The sequence below is a fragment of the Phacochoerus africanus genome, chromosome 2, assembly GCF_016906955.1.
Source record: "Phacochoerus africanus isolate WHEZ1 chromosome 2, ROS_Pafr_v1, whole genome shotgun sequence".
Taxonomy (NCBI): Eukaryota; Metazoa; Chordata; class Mammalia; order Artiodactyla; family Suidae; genus Phacochoerus; species Phacochoerus africanus.
In genome coordinates, this window is record NC_062545.1 from 130,833,914 (window position 1) to 130,854,487 (window position 20,574).

The following is a 20,574-nucleotide window of genomic DNA, read 5'->3' on the forward strand; positions in this document are numbered from 1 at the left end:
TATCACTATACTTTTTGGTTGTGATCTGGTTAAGAAATTTAGAGAGCGTATTTTAGGTTTTAAATGCAAGCTTGATTGGAAAGTAACTTACTTACCTTATTTGGTTCACAGTTGTGGCCATCTGAAGCATTTCCCTATTTTTTCCTAATGTGTTTGTTCAGATCTATGGCCTGTAAGTAGTTTCTACAGATCGATGCTATTAAAAGGGAACAAACCTTAATTTATCCACCAGCTGTTGTGGTATAGTTAGAGCAAGCTTAATAAGGAAGAGCTTATGGATAGAATATCTGAAGGCTTTGCCTTTCGCACATGAGAGGAAATTGCGTGGTAACAGGATGAAGCTAATTTGGGCTCTCTGTTAAAAGTTCTGAGAAAAATTATTGCCTTTATTAGTCAAGAAGTGAAGTAATACTTTTTTGTCAACAATTACTTCATATATTTATGCAAAGTAGTGTTTTCACTGGTTATTTGATAAAGAATTGGGAGTTCCCGTTGTGATGCAGCAGAAACAAATCCGACTAGTATCCATGAGGATGCAGGTTCGATTCCTGGCTTTGCTCAGTGGGTTAAGGGTCTGGCTTTGCCGTGAGCTGTGGTATAGATAGCAGACATGGCTCAGACCCCATGTTGCTGTGGCTGTGGTGTAGGCCGGCAGCTATAGCTCCGATAAAAAAGAATTGGAACATAGCATCATTAAAATATTATTTAATTTGCTACTGACTTTTAAAAACATGTGGTTTCCCAAACACCCTATGTGGAAGCATGAATGCTTATTGTGTGTATGACAGGAAATATGCTTGACACCAGACACAAACGCATTTGAATTTTCACAAGATGTGGTTCACTTATACTTCTCTTTCCCTATATAAATGTAGATTCTCTCTTTTCTCTTTTTGAAATTTCTTGTAAAGCTTATCTTTTTTTTGAAAAAAAAAAAAAAAAAACAACTAGATTTGTAGGAAAAATGTTAAGGATTTCTATGCTTTGATAAAAGCTTTTCAGTCTTAGCTTTTATGTTGCATTTATTGCCTGTACCCTTCTGGGTAGGATCTTGAGATATTTTTCTATCAAATAACTTCAGAATTATGGTTAATACTCTTTCTTGCAGTGAAAGTAGAAATGTTTTAAAAATCTGTTTGAGTGTCTGATACATACCCAACATATACTTGTGCTTTGGAAATTGCAAAATGTGTGGATTTATGATTATGGATATTTATTTTTAACAGAGTTAATTACTGTCTATTTTACACTACTTCTTTAATATTTTAAAAAGTGAGCATTGCCTTCTGATTATGTCCTTTCTTTTTTTTTTTTTTTTAGGGCTGCACCTGCAGCATATGGAAGTTCCTTGGCTAGGGGTTGAATTGGAGCTATAGCTGGCGGCCTATGCTGGAGCCACAGCAACACCAGATCCAAGCTGTGTCTGTGACCTACACTGCAGCTTGTGGCAATGCTGGATCCTTAACCCACTGAGTGAAGCCAGGGATTGAACCTGCATCCTCAAGGATACTAGTTGGGGTCTTAACTTGCTGGGCCACATTGGAAACTCCTTTTTGCATTTTAGAAGTAAGGATAAAATCAGGGATTTTATTTAGGAATACCTTTTAGAATGATGTCCCTTGTACTGCAGTATGATACAGTTTAGCATTCTGAAATTTTTTAGGTAGAAAAGTGGATTAAGACATTTTTATTAAAGAATTTAAAGCCAAAAAGATTTTCTAACCAGAAAATCCAGTTGATTTGAGTCATTGTTATAGTGTAAATTATGTTTTCTTTTTTTTTTTTGTCTTTTTAGCTATTTCTTAGGCCGCTCCCGTGGCATATGGAGGTTCCCAGGCTAGGGGTCAAATCGGAGCTGTAGCCACCGGCCTATGCCAGAGCCACAGCAACGCGGGATCTGAGCCGCGTCTGCGACCTACGCCACAACTCACAGCAACGCCGGACCGTTAACCCACTGAGCAAGGGCAGGGACCGAACCCGAAACCTCATGGTTCCTAGTCGGATTCGTTAACCGCTGCACCACGACGGGAACTCCTAAATTATGTTTTCTAAGTTTGTTACAGTCTTTGGATTCTTCTGATTGCTGCCCATTGGGGATAGATTTATATTTATATATACATTTTCTACTTTATTCTGTGTTGCTGTGAGAAAAAGCTTGCTTTCTGTTGCAAGTTAACGTTCACTTTGAATGAACTACTGTAATTTTAATTGCTTGAGAGGAGTGTGTATATCCCTGGTAAACTGCAGAAATGAGAATTCTTTTTCACGTGTGTAAATGTAGAAAGTAGAGTGGAAAACTCTCGGTGAAATTAGTTTAAGTTCCTGGAGGATTAGATGGAATTAGAATATTGATATTTGGGGTAATTGGCTAATGACGTTTTCAGGGAATCTGGCCAGAACTCATTAAAATGAATCTTAATGTCAAAGACTATATTACATCCAGAACATTTGTAGTTACAAAGTAAAAAAGATGGAAACTTATTAATTTTCTCTGTTTTTCTGAAGTATTTTTCGTGATTATTACAAGTAAAAAAAAGTGTTTTTTGTTTTGTTTAACTTACTGGGCGTTATTTGTTTATACTTTGTCACCATTAACCATATGCTCCCTGAAATTTAGTAGCTGATCAGTATGGTTTATTTGTTTATTTTGTTGATGTTTAGATGATCTGTAACAGAAACCATCTTCTAGTAAATGAAGTGCTTAATTATGAAAGTCTCTTCTGGTTGGCTGATGTGAAATCTGCCCATGTCTGGATGGATATATGTGAGGGGAAGATGGAGCAGTATTGTGTGTCTTTGTATTAGCAAAGACAGCATGTTTCTGTGTGTGTGTGTTATAGAATGGCATAGGAAGTGCAGAAATACCACTAGTATTAACCCCAAACAAATTATAAAATGATACAGTTAGGCCAGTTTGGATTATTGAGTGGATATTACTGTCCACTCATTACACATGTGGCTATCGTGTTCAGATGTGTCAATGACTGCACAGACAGCCGAGCCAATCGGAGATTTTAGGAAGCCAAAAAGGCAGTGAAATTATTCATTTGCTGTAGCTCTGGACATTGATTCAAGACTTTGGCTTCTTAAACTGGCCAAGTATGAGATATACCATTAGGTGTGTAAAGTAAAAGAAGCAAAAGCCTTTTGCCCAGTTATCTTAACTGAGAACTTAGTTTTGCTTCTCTCTTAGTGGTATTCTTTTTTTTTTAATGGTATTCTTTTCTGAAACCTGAGAAAAACCATTTGCCTAGCACAGCTGTTAACTTCCTACAACTGAAATGCTTTCCATTCCCTTTAAAATAAAGCCCTTTTGAAGCAGAATGTAGATCACATGTATCATCCAGACCAAAAAAAGTTTGCTGAGACTACTCCTATCATTTGCCCTAGGGTCCGGAATCTTCACATTCCAGGCAGAGCTCCAGCTGTTCCGATTTAGTTACCGATTTAGTTACTGGGTTGTGATTGGCTATGCCGCCTAATCTTTTCTCCACCCTTAATTTTCACTGGGAGAAAGCTTTTGTGCCAGAGATTAAATGTAAGCGCCTGGCCAGGCTTTCTGAGTGCAGCTGGCACCATGGGTGTGCTCTGGAGCAACTTCTGTTTGCTCTGAGCCCCCTGCCCTGCCTCCCCTTTCACCATGTTTCCTCTGGCAAGATTTTAAGTACAGCAATTCAAGAAGATTCCTCCTCCTAAATTACATTATTCTGAAGTGTATTGCCTCTTGATTGCTGGAAAAAATCTTTAATTCATTTCAAAAGTAACTTATGAGCAAACTTACTGAAAGTGATGAAAGGAGCATTGAAACTGATTAGCACTAATTTTTCACTGTGCCAAAGTGTGCAGTGTCTTTCAGAGGAAACTGTAACAGATCTGGTGAGTGTGTCATGCCAGTGGGGAGAATTGAATGTCCCTCATCTCCCTCTTTCCCTAGGGACAGTAGTCATGAGTGCCGAGTGTGCGGGGTCACAGAAGTGGGTCTTTCTGCATATGCAAAGCACATTTCTGGCCAGTTGCACAAAGATAACGTTGATGCCCAGGAAAGAGAAGATGATGGAAAGGGAGAAGAAGAGGAAGAAGATTATTTTGACAAGGAACTCGTTCAGTTAATAAAACAAAGGGATGAACAAAGTCGGTGAGTAATGATTTTGATGTTTTATTTTTTTGTCTTTTTAGGGCTGCACCCGAGGCATATGGAGGTTCCCAGGCTAGGGGTCTAATCGGAGCAGTTGCTGCCAGCCTACATAACAGCCATAGCAACTCGGGATCCAAGCCATATCTGTGACCTACACCACAGCTCATGGCAATGCCGGATCCTTAACTTGCTGAGCAAGGCCAGGGATGGAACCCGCAACCTCATGGTTTCTCGTCGGATTAATTAACCACTGAGCTATGACAGGAACTCCGATTTTGATATTTTAAAAAGCCTATATGAAACAGAATGTAGTAGAGAATACAATTTACATTTCTACTATTTTCAGCCTATAGCATTCAGACTTATCTTAATTATAAAGTTTATCTTGAATTTGCTGTCTTATTCATAAAAGGATAAGTGGAATACTTTCTTAAACAGTTGTACTAACTGCTTAAAAAAAAAAACCCCTCAGTATTGACCCTACATAAAACCTAGCTACAGCTGCTACATATCTGAAGTTTTTTTACCATATTGATAACTATGTTTAGAGCTGTTTTTATTCCAAATATTTTTGGTACCAATAAATTGTTATTATTTGGTATCCAGATTTTCTAGTGGAAAGGTATTAGTGAAGAAACTTCATTTGAGTATATTATATAGCATTTCTTACTGCATCCCCTAGGAAAAAATTATTTTTTGGATGTGAATTAACATGGTGCTTCTACCAAATTTCATTTATCCCTTTGTTACTATATTTTAAATTAGTGTCAAGATGATCTCAGCAAATATAAGTTTTATAGCTTGTACTATGTAATTTCATATCTATGTAATTCAGGTATTAGCCTTTTGTATTTCACCCTTACTGATTTATGGTCTAAAGTGTTTCATCAGTGAAGCAGAGAATTTTAGGTATGAGTAAAAGAGATACAGAACCATTTATGAGATGGGGTAATTAAGTCCTAGGACATGATGAAAAACATTTCAAATTCAAAAATTTTTAAAGATCCTTTCTGAATACTAGTTATACCTGGTCTGTATTTCATTTTCAGTTAGAGATTTGAATATAAAAGAGAAGTAATTTTTATTGTGTCTGCTAAAAGTTTTTTGAACAAGTCCTTGAAGGAGACTTTCTTATTAGTCTTAAAATGTATGTAGCAATTTGATTCTTAAGTTGTTTAGGTGTTTATCCTTCAAGTGACATTCTCACTACTTTCAATATAGCTGTGGTTTACTCTTGTTTTAGAGTGCTGGAGCCTCTAGGAGACTAACTTCTATTTTTGTTCTTACACTCTTGTGCCATTATTAGCTTATCTGTGTAAATGATTAAACATTAAGTCAGAGAGTGAAAGAGCTTCTCAGTACATTAGACGTTCATGTCATAGTTACTATTCTTTGATTATTTTAACATGCCTCTTTGGTGACCTATTTATAAAATCACTTACTGATTTCTTTGTGAGGTTTTTTTCTTTTTTCCTTCTTGAAGTTTTTAATTAGATTGTTCTTTCTGGGCTGTGGATTTATTAGCTGCATGCTTTTGTTCCCCCCACCCCACCTCCCCAACCTAGCCAATGCATGATGATCTAGAAATTTTACTTTGTGACTCATTTATGGCCTAATTCTCCTCATGTATCTGGATCACATTAGTAGAGCCAAGTCAGTAATCCCTTTAGATTTTAAAAGTTTCATACTGCTTAGAAACAAGAAAAAAGCACTCTGGTTGATGGTGATATAAAAATCTTGCAACTGTCTGTAGTAACACTTGTCACTTGGGATCTTAGGGTCTCCTATTTAGAAATGGTTGTAATTCATAATGCAAGTGCATTTTCAAACCTTTAGGTAAATTAACTTTTAATTCTATGTTGTGAAAAAGGAAGAAATTCCAATTTATATCCAAAATCTTACAGACATTAGAAACTTTTGAAGCCAGTTAGTCAGTACTGAGTTAGATTTAAGTCAAGATCAGAGGAGAAAACCCAGTTGCAGAAACTTTGAGATTTTTCATCCTCTCAAGGCCAAGGTTAAGAGTGTAGTCTCTAGAGTCAGACTGCCTAGTTTCAAATCTGCAATAACAGTTACTGGCTGTTTTCTTCTCAGCAAGTTACTTAACCTATATAAATCTCAGTTTTCTTATCTAAAAAAGTAGGAATGATAAGAATACTTGTCACAAGGTTGTGGAAATTAAGCAAGATAATCTTACAGTAGGCACTTAATAACTTTTAACTAGTATTATTCAATTTTTTGAGCACCTGCCACATGCTAAGCACTGAGCTAGGCATACCATAGGCATTTTGTAGAGAAAAATGTTTTTTCCAAAAAAAAAAAAAACCAAAACAAAAGGAGCTCCCATCATGGCTCATTGGAAACTAATCTGACCTGCATCCATGAGGGCGAAGGTTCAATCCCTGGCCTCACTCAGTGAGCAGTGGCATTGCCATGATGTGGCTTGGATCTGGCGTTGCTGTGGCTGTGGTGTAGGCTGGCGGCTACAGCTCCGATTCGACCCCTAGCCTGGGAACCTCCATATGCCACAGGTGCGTCCCTAGAAGAACACACACACACACACGTGCTTTTGCACTTATTCTTGTGTTATTTGCTTAAATTCGTTCACATTTCTGTGGGCTCCTTGTCTAATATGAATAGTTCATATATCTGTGACTTTTTTTTTTTGTCTTTTCTAGGGCTGCTTCCCGTGGCATATGGAGGTTCCCAGGCTAGGGGTCGAATCAGAGCTGTAGCCAGAGCCACAGCAACGTGGGATCCGAGCTGCGTCTGAGACCTACACCACAGCTCACAGCAACGCTGGCTCCTTAACCCACTGAGCAAGGCCATGAATGGAACCCGCAACCTCATGGTTCCTAGTCGAATTTGTTAACCACTGCGCTATGACAGGAACTCCTATCTGTGACTTCTTTATAAAAACTTGTAGCTCATGGAGCTCCTTATAGCACTTATTATGGGTGCTACTTACTTGTCATGTGCTATTTTACTCTTGTTTGTGGTCTTATTTCCGTAGCTAAGGCTGTAAGCTCTTCAGGAACAGAAACTACGCTTAAAAGTTCTATTACTAACAGTCATTGAATGTGTACTTGATAAAGTATTAATGAAAGTGATTTTGCAAAGTAAAATCTTACCATTTAAAATAGTTTAAGAAACTGGGTTTTTCAGAAGGAACTAACTACTGAAGGAATTATGGCATTAAGACCACCTGAAATTAAAAATTGTGTTAACTATGATAGCTAGCCATAGCTACAAAATGTACTTGTTCTTATTTTCAGAAAGTTGTATAATATCAAAATAAGAATTGCATGATAGGAACAAAATCCCAGAATATGCCAAGAAAAACAGAAGCAGGAGAGGGAGGATAGTATAAATGTGTCAAGTTTTAAATATTTCTTGGGTGATAGGAGACATAAGATATTAATTTCTAAATCAGTAAGTTGTGAAATATAAGTTTATATCATTTAAAGATATGAAAGTTACCACTATTTCAAATAAAAATAGACTCTATTACATATTCTGAGTAACAGAGGAGAGAAGCAGAAGGGTAAATTTGGCGGGTTATGCCTTTAAAGGGACCATAAAAACGCCTTTAAATCACTAATGAAAGACTGTTTTTCTTTCAGACAAGATGAACCTTCCAATAGCAGCCAAGAAATAAACTCTGATGACAGGCGACCCCAAAGGAGACGAGAAGACCGAGTCCCTTACCAAGACAGAGAGAACTTCAGTCAGCCATCGTGGCATCACCGTGGACCTCCTCAGCGGGACTGGAAATGGGAGAAAGATGGCTTTAATAATACTAGAAAAAACAGCTTCCCACATTCTTTGAGGAATAGTGGTGGACCAAGAGGATGTTCCGGGTGGCATAAGGGTGTTGCAGGAAGCTCCTCAACCTGGTTTCACAACCATAGTAATTCTGGAGGTGGTTGGCATTCAAGTAGTGGAATGGTAGATTGGAATCATAATGGTGCAGGAAGGAATTCCAGTTGGCATTCTGAAGGAACAGGTGGCTTTTCCAGTTGGCATATGAACAGCAGTAACGGAAACTGGAAATCCAATGGACGTAGTGCAAATAGTTGGAATTACAGTGGCCCCGGAGACAAATTTCAACCAAGCAGAAACAGAAATTCTAACTGTCAAATGGAGGACATGACTATGTTATGGAATAAGAAATCTAAGTCAGGCAAATACAGTCAAGGGAGATACAGTTGGCAGCGGCAAGAAAATGACAAGGTTGGTACAGTTGCCACATACAGAGGTCCTTCTGAAGGATTTACAAGTGATAGGTTTCCTTCAGAAGGCTTACTTGACTTCAGTTTTGAGCAGCTGGAAAGCCAAACCACTAAACAAACAGATAATACAGCTTCCAAAATTGGTGGGAAGAATGGCAGTGTAGCAAGGGAAAAGCTCCATCGCTGGACTCCTTACCCTTCCCAGAAGACTTTGGATTTACAATCGGGAATGAAAGAAGTCGCTGGTAACAAGTCAGAAGTGATAGAGAAGCCTCTCTTTGATTTTAGCCTTATAACTGGAGGAACAAAAGACCCCCAAGTTGATGAAACAAATAATTCCTCAATGCTGAAAACACACAAAAAAAAACATACCGGGTCTCTTAGTCGCAAAGCCACTTCTGGCTGCACTGCTTCCTATGAGGTGGTGAGGGAAAGTCCCATTACAGAAAAACCTGAACAAGAACATAAATCAAATAAGACACCATCATTAAAATCCCCACTCCTTCCAATTCCAGCCACTAAATCAATTTCTCAAAAACAAGATTCAAAGAATGCCTCCAAAACCACCAAAACAAATTCTTCCTTTCCTGGAGAACATTCAAATCCCCTGGACAAACCCACTGTGGAAGAAAATCAGGGTTCTTCTTCAATATCCAAATCGCAGGGTTCTTGTCCTCGTGTTTTAAAAGGGAATAAAAGTACATCAGGAATCCAAAGAGATCCTGATGAAAATTTAAGTGATACATTACAAAAAGCCAAAGAGGTGCTACAGTGTCATGAATCACTGCAGAATCCACTTCTTAGCACTTCTAAAAGCACCAGGAATTATGCAAAAGCAAGTAGGAATGTAGAAGAGTCTGAAAAAGGATCTTTGAAGATTGAGTTTCAAGTACACGCATCAGAAGATGAAAGCGATGGAGAGATATCTGACACAGAAAAGCATGGAACAAAAATTGGAACCTTGGATTCTGTAACTACAGAAGTTTTATCCTGCAGTACTCATGCTGCTGATGAGAAAAGGGGGGATGACCAAAACCTGAAAACATCTAGAAGACCATCCACCTCTCCATGTAACTCAACAGTTGACCAGAAAGAATCCGAGTTGCAAATGACATCTATAACCAGCCCACACTCTGGCTTACTGTTAGATTTGAAAACCTCTCTAGCAGAGGCACAGGTTGATGACCCTGTTAAATCTCATGTATCTTATGAAACAGAAGGCTTCGAGAGTACCAGCCTGGATGCCGAGCTTCAAAAAAGCGATGTAGGTCAGCCCTCAGGCCCCCTCCTGCCTGAACTAAGTAAGCTTGGCTTTCCTGCCTCACTCCAGAGAGATCTAACCCGGCACATTAGCTTAAAGAGCAAAACTGGAGCACACCTTCCTGAGCCAAACCTCAATAGTGCTCGCCGCATTCGCAATATCAGTGGTCATCGAAAGAGTGAGACAGAGAAGGAATCTGGACTCAAGCCAACCCTTCGGCAGATTCTAAATGCATCTCGGAGAAATGTCAACTGGGAACAGGTCATTCAGCAAGTAACCAAGAAAAAGCAAGAACTAGGCAAAGGCTTACCCAGGTGTGTGCTTCTTTTCAGTTTCCATTTCTCTTTTTTTCTTTTAAACTTGCCCTTTGACTCTGGTGAAGAGAATTCTACTTGTTAAATTTAATTAAATGTTTGCAAAAAATATACGTTGTAGATGTCTGGTTTAAATATCCAAGAGTGACTCCTACTCTGTAACAAATGAAATAAAGTGTTTCCTAGCAAGGACTTAAGGTTAAAAAGAAGCATACCTGCTTCTGAGAAATGAGGTGGGGACATAGGAAAAAAACATCAGAAATCCGGCATTTTCGTGATGGGGCCATAAAGTCGCAGCATAAAAAAGTATGTCTGTAAATCTGTATCTATTTGTAGATCTTAATCAGTGGTACAACTTTTACGTGTAAGTGTTTCCATTGCATTTTACTTAGAACATGTAGATGCTTATCTTTCTGTATTTACTCTGGGCATTATATTCATAATCACAAAATACTTTCTCTGGAGTACTTGTGTAGTAGTTTGGCTATTCATCTTATGTTGAGGCACTAAACTTTTCTGAATGGTAAAGCAGCCTTTACCATAGGTTTGCTACTTGAAAATCATCCTGCTGTGTTACAGTTGTATAGCCATCCAGGCTTAAATTTCTATCCTTGTTGAAATAACATAATTATTATACCCCCTTTTCTATTCCCGTAACTTGTATCCTTGAGATTATAAAGTTCTTAGCATGGTGTCTCCTGCTTGTGAATGCTCACTAAACATTATTGTTTGTTTTCTATTTGCTGTTAAAACTTATACATTTATTATCGTTGATTTAGAACTCCACATTAAATCTTCAGTTTTACTCCCCCCTTTGTATATAGTTGTACACAAAAAATATTTAATTTAGAATTCATTACATTATAATACTTATAATAGCATTACATACTTTATGTTTGGAACTCCTACTAGACTGTTCCTTGAGGGCAGAAACCATGTTATTTGTTTGTATTTGTAACCTCAGTGCCAAACAGAATTGGGCACATTAAGTGGTTTCCCCCTTTCCCAACTATGTCTGATTTATGATTTTTTTTTTCTTTTTATTTCTTGAGGTTTGGCATAGAAATGGTGCCTCTGGTTCAAACTGAACAAGAAGACTTGGATTTGGATGGGGATGATCTGTCCAATCTAGAAGGATTCCAGTGGGAAGATATTTCCATTTCTTCATCCCCTGGGTTGGCAAGGAAACGAAGCCTTTCGGAGAGTAGTGTGATCATGGATAGGGCTTCTGTGTATAGCTTCTTCAGTGAGGAAAGTACTGGCAAAGAAAATGAGCCCCAGCAGATTTTTTCACCAGATAACTCATTGAGGTCTACACAGAGTCAGAAAACAACCATGGTCCTTAAGCAGGAAGTCACACCTCTGGCTGCCTCCCTAAGAACAGATGAAAGGGCTGAATATGATGCTACTCAAAGGCGACATAGTGCCCAGTTATCATCTGACCATACGATCCCTTTGATGCATTTGGCAAAAGACCTGCACAGCCAGGAGAGCTCCACATCACCTTCGGAAAATCACAATGCCCAGGAGAGTAATGGAGAAGGAAACTCTTTGTCATCAAGTGCATCCTCAGCCCTTGCAATCTCCAGTTTGGCAGATGCAGCCACAGATAGTAGCTGTACCTCTGGTGCTGAACAAAATGATGGCCAGAGCATTAGAAAAAAACGAAGAGCCACTGGGGTGAGTATGATTCTTGTGTTGTTTGTAGAACATTTTATGTGGTGACTTGGCCATAATAAGAAAGACTTAACTGTTTAATCTTTCTTGGATATCTGGGGATGTGCTTCTCCCTATTCCGGAATAGAAGATTTCTGAGGTTCTTATTCTTACTTTCATATTTTTATCCTCCTGGATTCTTTCACTGAGTAGCTCTACTAAGTTAGGTGTAATAGAATAGGAATGTACAGTACTAGGAAACTATGAAGTCATCTCTAAAACTAGTCTCTAAGCCAATGATTCTTTGTATCAACTGACCAAGGAATAAGCCATATCTTCAGCTGTAACTTTATCTGTTTTCATGATACATTCTGTACTGCTACTGAAGAAGGATACTCTAGTGTGGAATTGGTTGGGCATGTGTGCTTGTCAGCCCCCGGGACTACTAGGCTTATCCCCGAGGAGGTTTTAATACCATGAGAGTACGTGTGTGTGAGCATAGTCTTAGTCCCTGTCACTCGGTATGTTTTGTACTTCAGTTACCCATCCCGGTCCGTTACTTCACTGACACTTCTCTTTTGGCGCCTCTGTTTCTAATGTTGCACTTAACTCTTTGTGGAACCCTTTCTAAAAAGAAAGAGTTGCTGGTGGTACTGTGGTCTGGAGTTTGGCACTGTGAGAAAATGAGCCATTTCCTTTAATTCCAAGACAGTATAACAAAGTAAGAGGCATAGGTTCTAAACCTGGGTTTAGCTTCCCCTCCTCTGCCTCTTTGAGCTAGATGCTGTAGTGGGCATTGGTGGATTATGACAAAGCTGTTATCTTGAGGCTAGTCTCAGACTGTTGAGCTTTTTGTTTTGAAGATCTTCTTGCTGAATTCTAATGTAGAAATTATGAAATCAGGTAACGTATTACTAGCTTTTACCCAGGTGAAATGCTTTGCCTGAGCCCTGTGGGCTTTGCCACCTCTAGGATGCCAGGAATGTAATTTACCTTGGATTTTTTTTTTAAATCAGATCCATTCATTCAACTAATATTTGAATTCATACCATATGCATGAGACCCCTACTGTCCTGTTAGAGATGGTAGCAATAATGAAGAATAATGTATGATGATCTTAGAATTGATTCTTCCCTCCCAATAAACCCAAATAAACCCCAATAATGGCCTTTACATGTTTAATATTCAGTTTTCTTTATCTCCTTAGGATGGGTCTTCTCCTGAACTCCCAAGTCTTGAGAGAAAAAACAAAAGAAGGAAAATTAAAGGAAAGAAAGGTAGAGTATAGAATATTCTGGCAAAAAGAAATTGTTCTTACAGCAATTCAGCCTTTTTAAAACTTGACACCAAGTGTAGTTTATCAAACACTGATCGCCTATTTATTTATTTTTCATATTTTTGTTGTCTTGCTTAAGGACATAGAAAAAATTTGATTTTCTTCCATATCCAGCTGAAATTAGAGAAGAAATACATGATGCCTCCTAGACCTGTAAGCTAAAGTTAATGCATATTTTGGACAAATTGAGTTCAGTATAAAGCCAGAAGGTCTCACCAGGCCTTTTGGGTGGGATGGAGAGGAATAGGACATATAGTAAAAATTTTGTCTCTGTTGGTCATTTATAGCCATTTCTCTCACTTTTGTTTTGTTTTTGTTTTTGTTTTGTCTTTTTAGGACTGCACCCGTGGCATATGGAGGTTCCCAGGCCAGAGGTCCAAATGGAGCTGTAGCTGCTGGCCTACTCCACAGCCATAGCCACACGGGATCCAAGCTGAGTCTGCGACCTATACCACAGCTCAAGGCAATGCCAGATTCTTAACCTTCTGAGCAAGGCCAGGGATTGAACCTGTGTCCTCATGGATGCTAGCCAGATTCGTTTCCACTGAGCCACAATGGGAACTCCCTCTCACTTTCTATTTTTGAGGCATCTTGGTTGCTTTTTCTCATGTGAGTTTAAGGAGAGAAATTATTAGTGTGACTTCCTGAGTGATAAGCTTCTACGACTCTTGCTTTCCACTGACTCTAACCTTCCTCAGTATAAGGGCTAGTGCAGGAAGAGATTGGGTGAACTTGGGGCAATTGGGTGTGATTGCTAAGGTAGGAGTCAAGGATGACCCCAGTTTATGGCTGTGGCAATTGTGAGGATGACGGCATTATTTGTAGAGGTAGGAAACTCCATGAGAATTGCAGGTTGAGGGTAGAGGAAGAAGGTGAGTTACCTTCTGGATCCCTTGGGTTAAAGGACTTCAGAGACTCCTACCTGGAAATATCAGGGTGGCATTTGGATATATGGGTCTGGACTTTAGGTGAGAGGTCTTAGCATATTGAATGGGAAAGAGACAAAGATGACAAATGCATAGACATGGTAGAACATTTTATTTAAAGTAACTTGAATGGGAGTTCCCATCGTGGCTCGGCAGAAACGCATCTGAGTAGTATCTAAGAGGATGCAGGTTCAATCCCTGGCCTTGCTCAAGAACTGGCATTGCTGTGAGCTGTGGTGTAGGCAGGAAGCTGCAGCTCTGATTCAAGCCCTAGTCTGGTGTGGTTCTTAAAAAAATAAAAATTAACTTGAATAAACTATTTCTTTCCTCCTTTCCTTTCCTTCCTTTCCCTTTTTCTTTCCTTCTTCCTTCCTACCTGCCTTCTTTCTCTTCTCTTCCCTTCCCTTCCCTTCTCTTTAGGGCCACTCCTGCTGCATGTGGAAGTTTCTGGGCCAGGGGTCAAATTAGAGCTGCAGCTGCCACTCTAAGCCACAACCATAGCAACACCAGATCCAAGCCACATCTGTGACCCATGCCGCACGCAGCTTGTGCCAGTGCTAGATCCTTAACCCACTGAGCGAGGCCATAGATTGAACCCGCATCCTCATGTATTTTAGTCAATTTCTTAACCTGCTGAGCCACAGTGAACTCAGGGATCTCCTGCATGTACTGTATTTTCTTCAGGATGTCTTCTCTAATAAAGAGAATTATTTTAAATTAACAGACTAGAAAAATATGAATCAGGAAGAGAGTGCAGGCAGTTCAGGTCTGGGGCCCAATCTAAGCAAAAGCCTTGAGTAAAGAGGGTAGCAGATGAAAGAAGACTGGAAATGAAACCTACAAGAGTTGATCTGCCTAGGGCAGAGATTTTGCTTGAAAGGGTCATGGTAAAAGATGGTGATTTGGTAAGATGGTACCATGTGGTAGTACACTTGAACCTGTGAGGCTTGGTTTCTAGCTCTGACACATCAGGCTTGACTACATGATTTGTGAAATTTGATGAGTCTCCTTCCAGTGACTTATTGGAAAGAAAATAAAGGCTTATCCTAGATAATTGATGTAGCCCCATCTTCTGAGGAGCTGTATTATTAGAAGTCTCCATTATTAAACTGAACCTTATGGTTTCTTTTGACAGAACGTTCTCAGGTTGACCAGCTGCTGAATATTTCTTTAAGGGAGGAAGAGCTAAGCAAGTCATTGCAGTGCCTGGATAACAACCTTCTACAAGCCCGTGCAGCACTTCAGACCGCTTATGTTGAAGTTCAGAGGCTACTTATGCTCAAGCAGCAGGTAACAGCACATGGAAGGTTTAATGAAAATTGGATCATCTTGAAGTTGGATTTCAGATGCTTAACAAAATAACTTTATTTTTAGATAACTATGGAGATGAGTGCCCTGAGGACCCATAGAATACAGATTCTACAGGGACTACAAGGTATTCAGAGAATTTGATGGATCAGACCCCCTGTAACTTGTTATTTTTTGTTCTCTGTAGAGGGGAATTAAAATAGTCCTGAAAAAGTTAATATGATTTCTCTCATGTCTCCTTGGTTTCATAGTTCTGTACATACTACAGCCCCAAAGTGCTTAGTAATGGAGATATGTTAGAGAAAGAGTCTTGGGTTAGGAATCCCAAGACTTGGGTTCAAATTTTGACTCTTCCATTAGTACTGATTTGACACTGGATGTCATTTAAAATCTGAAAAATGGGAATACTAATGCCTGTTCTGTTGGTATCCTTGGTGGTTGTATAGCTTGTATAACAATCTATTTTGAAGAATTATGAGGGTCTTTAAAATTCTCTTGTAATCTTTAAAAATACAAATTGGTTCAGGAATGAGTGGCTGATTTTCAGACAAACATTTTTGCATTCGTATGTGTGTTTGCCATTTTAGAAACCTATGAACCTTCTGAGCGTCCAGACCAGGTTCCCTGTACCCTTACTCGAGAACAAAGGAACGTTAGACCTCAAACGTCTGCTGATGCCCCACTGCTGCCGAATCCTTTTTCCCCAGTTTTCCTGGAGCCTCCATCTTCCCATGTGTCTCCATCGTCCACTGGAGCCCCTCTCCAAGTAATCGCATCTACTTTCCAAGGCCACGGCAGTATTCCTGCTCCAGACTCATCAGTTCAGATTAAACAAGAACCCATGTCTCCTGAACAAGATGAGAATGTTAATGCTGTGTCACAAGGCTCTGCTTGCAATGTGTCCAAGGAATTACTGCAAGCTAATAGTATGTAAACTTTTCTCTAGGTTAAGGGCAACCCTATGGTGGGTCTTGGACAATTTCCTATCAGTGATGTAATGTCATACTTGCCCATTAAAACTAAAGTTATTACTTGGAGTTACCTGGTGGCACAGTGGGTTAAGGATCCAGTGTTGTCACTGCTGTGGCTCTGGTTACTGCTGTGGCGTGGGTTCCAGCCCTGGCCCAGGAACTTCTGCATGCTGTAGGTGCGGCTCAGAAAACCTCCTGAAGTTATTACAGTTTTTCTTGAAGTTTTCTTATTTAGGGGGATTATTTAAATATCAGTAACTTTTTTCTAATTTTCTCTAATGTAAGATTACTAAATTGACTTTGGATTAGCACCTGACAGGTTCCATTTATTAGGATTGGTGCTGATTTTTTTTTGGGGGGGGGAGAAATAAACGTTGTTGAAGCTGTTCAGTCAATTTTATAGATAAGATACATCCTCTGAGTTTCTCAGCACTTAACTGTCTTTATCATTTCAAGTACAGACCAAGATTAATAAAGGCCTAAGCGTGCAGGTGACCATGGTGAAAGGCTTTGGGTTTTGGAATCATCTAATAGGAACTTGGGTGGTTTTAAGAAATAGCTAGGGTTTTTACTCTTTTCATAAAATAATTCTTACCTGGTTACCATATGAGTATAACTTCTAAGCTACTTAAAATCTTTATCTGCAGTTTGCATAACCACAATGGTGCTGTATTGAAAATTAAATAAAAAGCAAACAAACTTACATTGTGTGATTTTTTTTTTTAAGCAAAAAAAAAAAAGTCTGAAGAATCACCCTAGATTTTGCTACCTGCTGCAACACTGATCACTGATATCTATATCAAATTTATATTATCTTTCACATTGAATTATGTTACTTTTATACGGATAGTATTTAGTGTTCTTTTAAACTAGAGGTATTTTTTTTTTCAAAAATAACTTTTATTAGATTTCCTTTGATTACAAAAGTAATTGATTGATGTTCATTGTTGACAATGTGAAACTATAAAAATGTAGTTTTGTTATATATTTCAGTCTTTCCTAAATTATAAATGTTATGTGTTTACACGGAGACTTTATACAAAGGACAAATCATTTTTTCCCACTTAATTATCATCATTTTTCTGGTGTCATAAAAGGAACCCATCTAAAACATTATTTTACTAGTTGCATAATATTTCAGAAGTTACATAATAATCTGGATGTGCAATAATTTATACAATTTTCTTTGAGTGTTATATATATCTTTGAACATGTCTGTGATTATTTCATCATTTTAAATTCTTAGACATGAAATAACTAATTGAAAGAAAACAGACTCCCGCCCCACCACTTAGGGCAAATCTCATGCCAGGGATTGAATCCAAGCTGCAGCTGCAACCTATGCCATAGCTGCAGCAATGCTGGATCCTTAACCCACTACATCTGGATAGGGGTCAGATTCCTCGCCACTGCAGAGACAACGCTGGATCCTTAACCTGCTGCGCCGCAGCAAGAACTCAGAAAATAGACATTTTTAAGTTAGCAGACTTTTAAACTACTAGTATATAACTAAATTGGATGATGTACAGGTAAAATGCACAATGAAACTTATAAGGAATAAAGGTGAAAGCATTCAGCTAAGTAGATATTTAAGTAAATGTTTATTAAGAATACAACACATTGTTAAATATGTGGACATTTCAAACAAGAAAGCAAAAAGATCAAAAGAAACAATCCCTGGCAATAAAAGGAGCTTTTGTAAGGAATAAGACATGCATGTTATTTGCGAGATTAATGCAAGGCTAAGTATATAAGTACTGTAGTAAAAATTTGTGTACGTTATGGGACACTCAGAGGTGAGATAACTTTTAACAGTCATGGTTTAGTTAACATATTGAACTGTCATAATTTGGTAGAAATTCAGTCAGTGATAATTGCAGTTTCTGACTATAAATAGACACAAAAAAGGTGCAATAATTTTTTTTCCTTCTCAATTCAGGAGAGATCAGTGACAGTTGTCCAGTTTATCCAGTCATGACTACAGCATTGTCCTTATCAGAGCTAACAGAAAGATTCCATGAGCCTAGCCAAGAACTGAAGTTTTCCATGGAGCAAGGAAATATCAGAAACAGAGGGAACACCCCCTCTTCCCAATCAGCTGGTCTTCCTAGCATAAATAAAGAAGGTGAAGAGCCAACCAAAGGCAACAGTGGGTCTGAAGCCTGTACCAGTTCTTTTCCAAGATTGTCCTTTGCTTCAGAAACCCCTTTAGAGAAAGAGCCCCACTCTCCAGCTGACCAGCCAGACCACCAGGCAGAGTCCACTCTGACATCAGCTGAAACTAGGGGGAACAAGAAAAAGAAGAAACTTCGGAAGAAGAAAACTCTACGGGCTGCCCATGTTCCTGAGAACAGTGACACTGAACAGGATGTATTTACTGCTAAACCTGTAAGGAAAGTAAAAACTGCCAAGTCCACTAAAGGGGGGAAAGTGACAACCTCTACCTGGGAAGATAGCAGAACTGGCCCAGAGCAGGAGAGTGTCAGGGATGAACCAGATAGTGATTCGTCTCTGGAAGTCCTAGAAATTCCTAATCCTCAGTTAGAAGTGGTAGCCATTGATTCTTCTGAATCTGGAGAAGAGAAGCCAGACAGCCCATCTAAAAAGGATATTTGGAACCCCACAGAGCGAAACTTAGAAACTTCTCGCTCTGGTTGTGATGAAGTTAGCTCTACCAGTGAGATTGGCACTCGCTATGAAGATGGCGTCCCTGTGAGGTAAGGGTATTGTGTTGGTCCAATTGGAACAGCTTTCAACATTCTTGTCTTAAAAAAATGGACTTTTGGTTATTAATCAGAATTTCTAAAAGAATCATATATAGAAAATCAGTAGGGATTATGGATATGGAAGACTTAAACCCTAACAATGGAGATTTTCTGCTTTCTCATTTGTGTTGTAAATATTTACTATACTTTTATTGCCTTTCATATAGAAATTTCAGATGGAAAAACTGATCTCATATATTGCTATTTTGTTAATTGGTTAGAGTAATCTTTTGTGTCGGGAAAATAGAAGTATTACTCCCTGTCCTGTTCATACAGATGCTAAGAAGACTTTTGCTATTATTTTGTAGTGTGGCAGAAACTCAGACTGTGATCTCTTCCATAAAAGGATCAAAGAACTCTTCAGGTATTTGGTTGTTCCGTTTTATTTAAATTAATCACAAAAAAAGTCTTGTCAGTATTAAAATTAGAGTTCAAATCTACTTAAATATGTTTATAGAGTAGAGGGTGGGTACTGGGGCTTATCACCAGGAAGAATTATTTGACCAGCAGTTACGGTATCCCTAAATCCTCAAATCCTGGCATTTAAGTTTCTTACTCCCATCTTTCTTATCTATTCAATTAATTAGTATCATTGGCCTTCTGTATCTTTGGTTTCACCTCTGTGGATTCAACTAACTGCAGATCATGTAATACACATTTGTTGGAAAAAAAATTTGTGTGTAAGAATATCTGTATAGTTCAAACCATGTTGTTCAAGGGTCTGCTGTAAATAGGAGGCTGTGTGTAGGTTATATGCAAATACTATGCCATTGTTTATAAGAGACTTGAACATCTGTGAATTTGGATATGTGGGAGCGGGTGGGGGATCCTAGAACCAGTCCCCCTTGAATACCAAGGGAACTATATATATAGTTTGGGTTTTTTTTTTTTGGTCTTTTTGTCTTTTTATGTCCGAACCCATGGCATATGGAGGTTCCCAGGGTTGGGATTGAATTGGACCTGCCAGCCTACACCATAGCCAAAGCAACTTGGGATCCGAGCTGCATCTTCGACCTACACCACAGCTCACGGCAATGCCAGATCCTTAACCCACTGAGCAAGGCCAGGGATCGAACCTGCATCCTCGTGGATGCTAGTGGGGCTCATTAACTGCTGAGGCACGACGGGATTTCCCAAGGGAACTACATTAAGGTTTGGTTGGCTCTGGGGAGGGGAGGGTTGTTTTGAGAAGGAACTCTTCCTTCTTCCCTCCCTCTCTTTCTCTCTTCCTTACTGTCTTTCTTCCCCTTCCTCCCTCCCTCTCTCCCTCTCTCTCTACTTCTTTCTTCCCTTTTCAAGGCCACACCCACAGCATATGGAAGTTCCTAGGCTAGGGGTCAAATAGGAGCTTCAGCTGCCAACCTATACCACAGCCACAGCAACACGAGATCCAAGCCTCTTCTGTGACCTCTACTGCTCACGGCAATGCTGGATACTTAACCCACTGAGCAAGGCCAGGGATCCAACCTGCATCTTCGTGGATGCTAGTTAGTTCCGTTAGCCACTGAGCCACGGTGGGAACTCCCAAAGTTATTACATATTTTTGACTATCTTCCTTATACTATGTATCATACCCCTGTGATTGATTTATTATATAACTGAAAATCATATATTTTGCCCAAACCCCCACCTCTCTCTATGGTGACCATCTCTTTGTTATCTGTTTCTGT

At 39.1% G+C, this 20,574-nt stretch overlaps 1 protein-coding gene across 2 annotated transcripts in view; it reads left to right on the forward strand.

Moving 5' to 3' along the window:
* ZNF106 (zinc finger protein 106) overlaps window positions 1–20,574 on the forward strand; it is a 61,370-nt gene that overhangs the window by 29,012 nt on the left and 11,784 nt on the right. For both annotated transcript variants that reach the window (XM_047766590.1, XM_047766591.1), the window contains exons 4-12: window positions 3,935–4,135; window positions 7,759–9,942; window positions 10,995–11,622; window positions 12,806–12,875; window positions 14,996–15,150; window positions 15,235–15,295; window positions 15,756–16,094; window positions 18,079–18,856; window positions 19,213–19,268. In XM_047766590.1, the coding sequence (XP_047622546.1) occupies window positions 3,935–4,135; window positions 7,759–9,942; window positions 10,995–11,622; window positions 12,806–12,875; window positions 14,996–15,150; window positions 15,235–15,295; window positions 15,756–16,094; window positions 18,079–18,856; window positions 19,213–19,268 (4,472 nt within the window). The remainder of the gene's footprint in view (window positions 1–3,934; window positions 4,136–7,758; window positions 9,943–10,994; window positions 11,623–12,805; window positions 12,876–14,995; window positions 15,151–15,234; window positions 15,296–15,755; window positions 16,095–18,078; window positions 18,857–19,212; window positions 19,269–20,574) is intronic.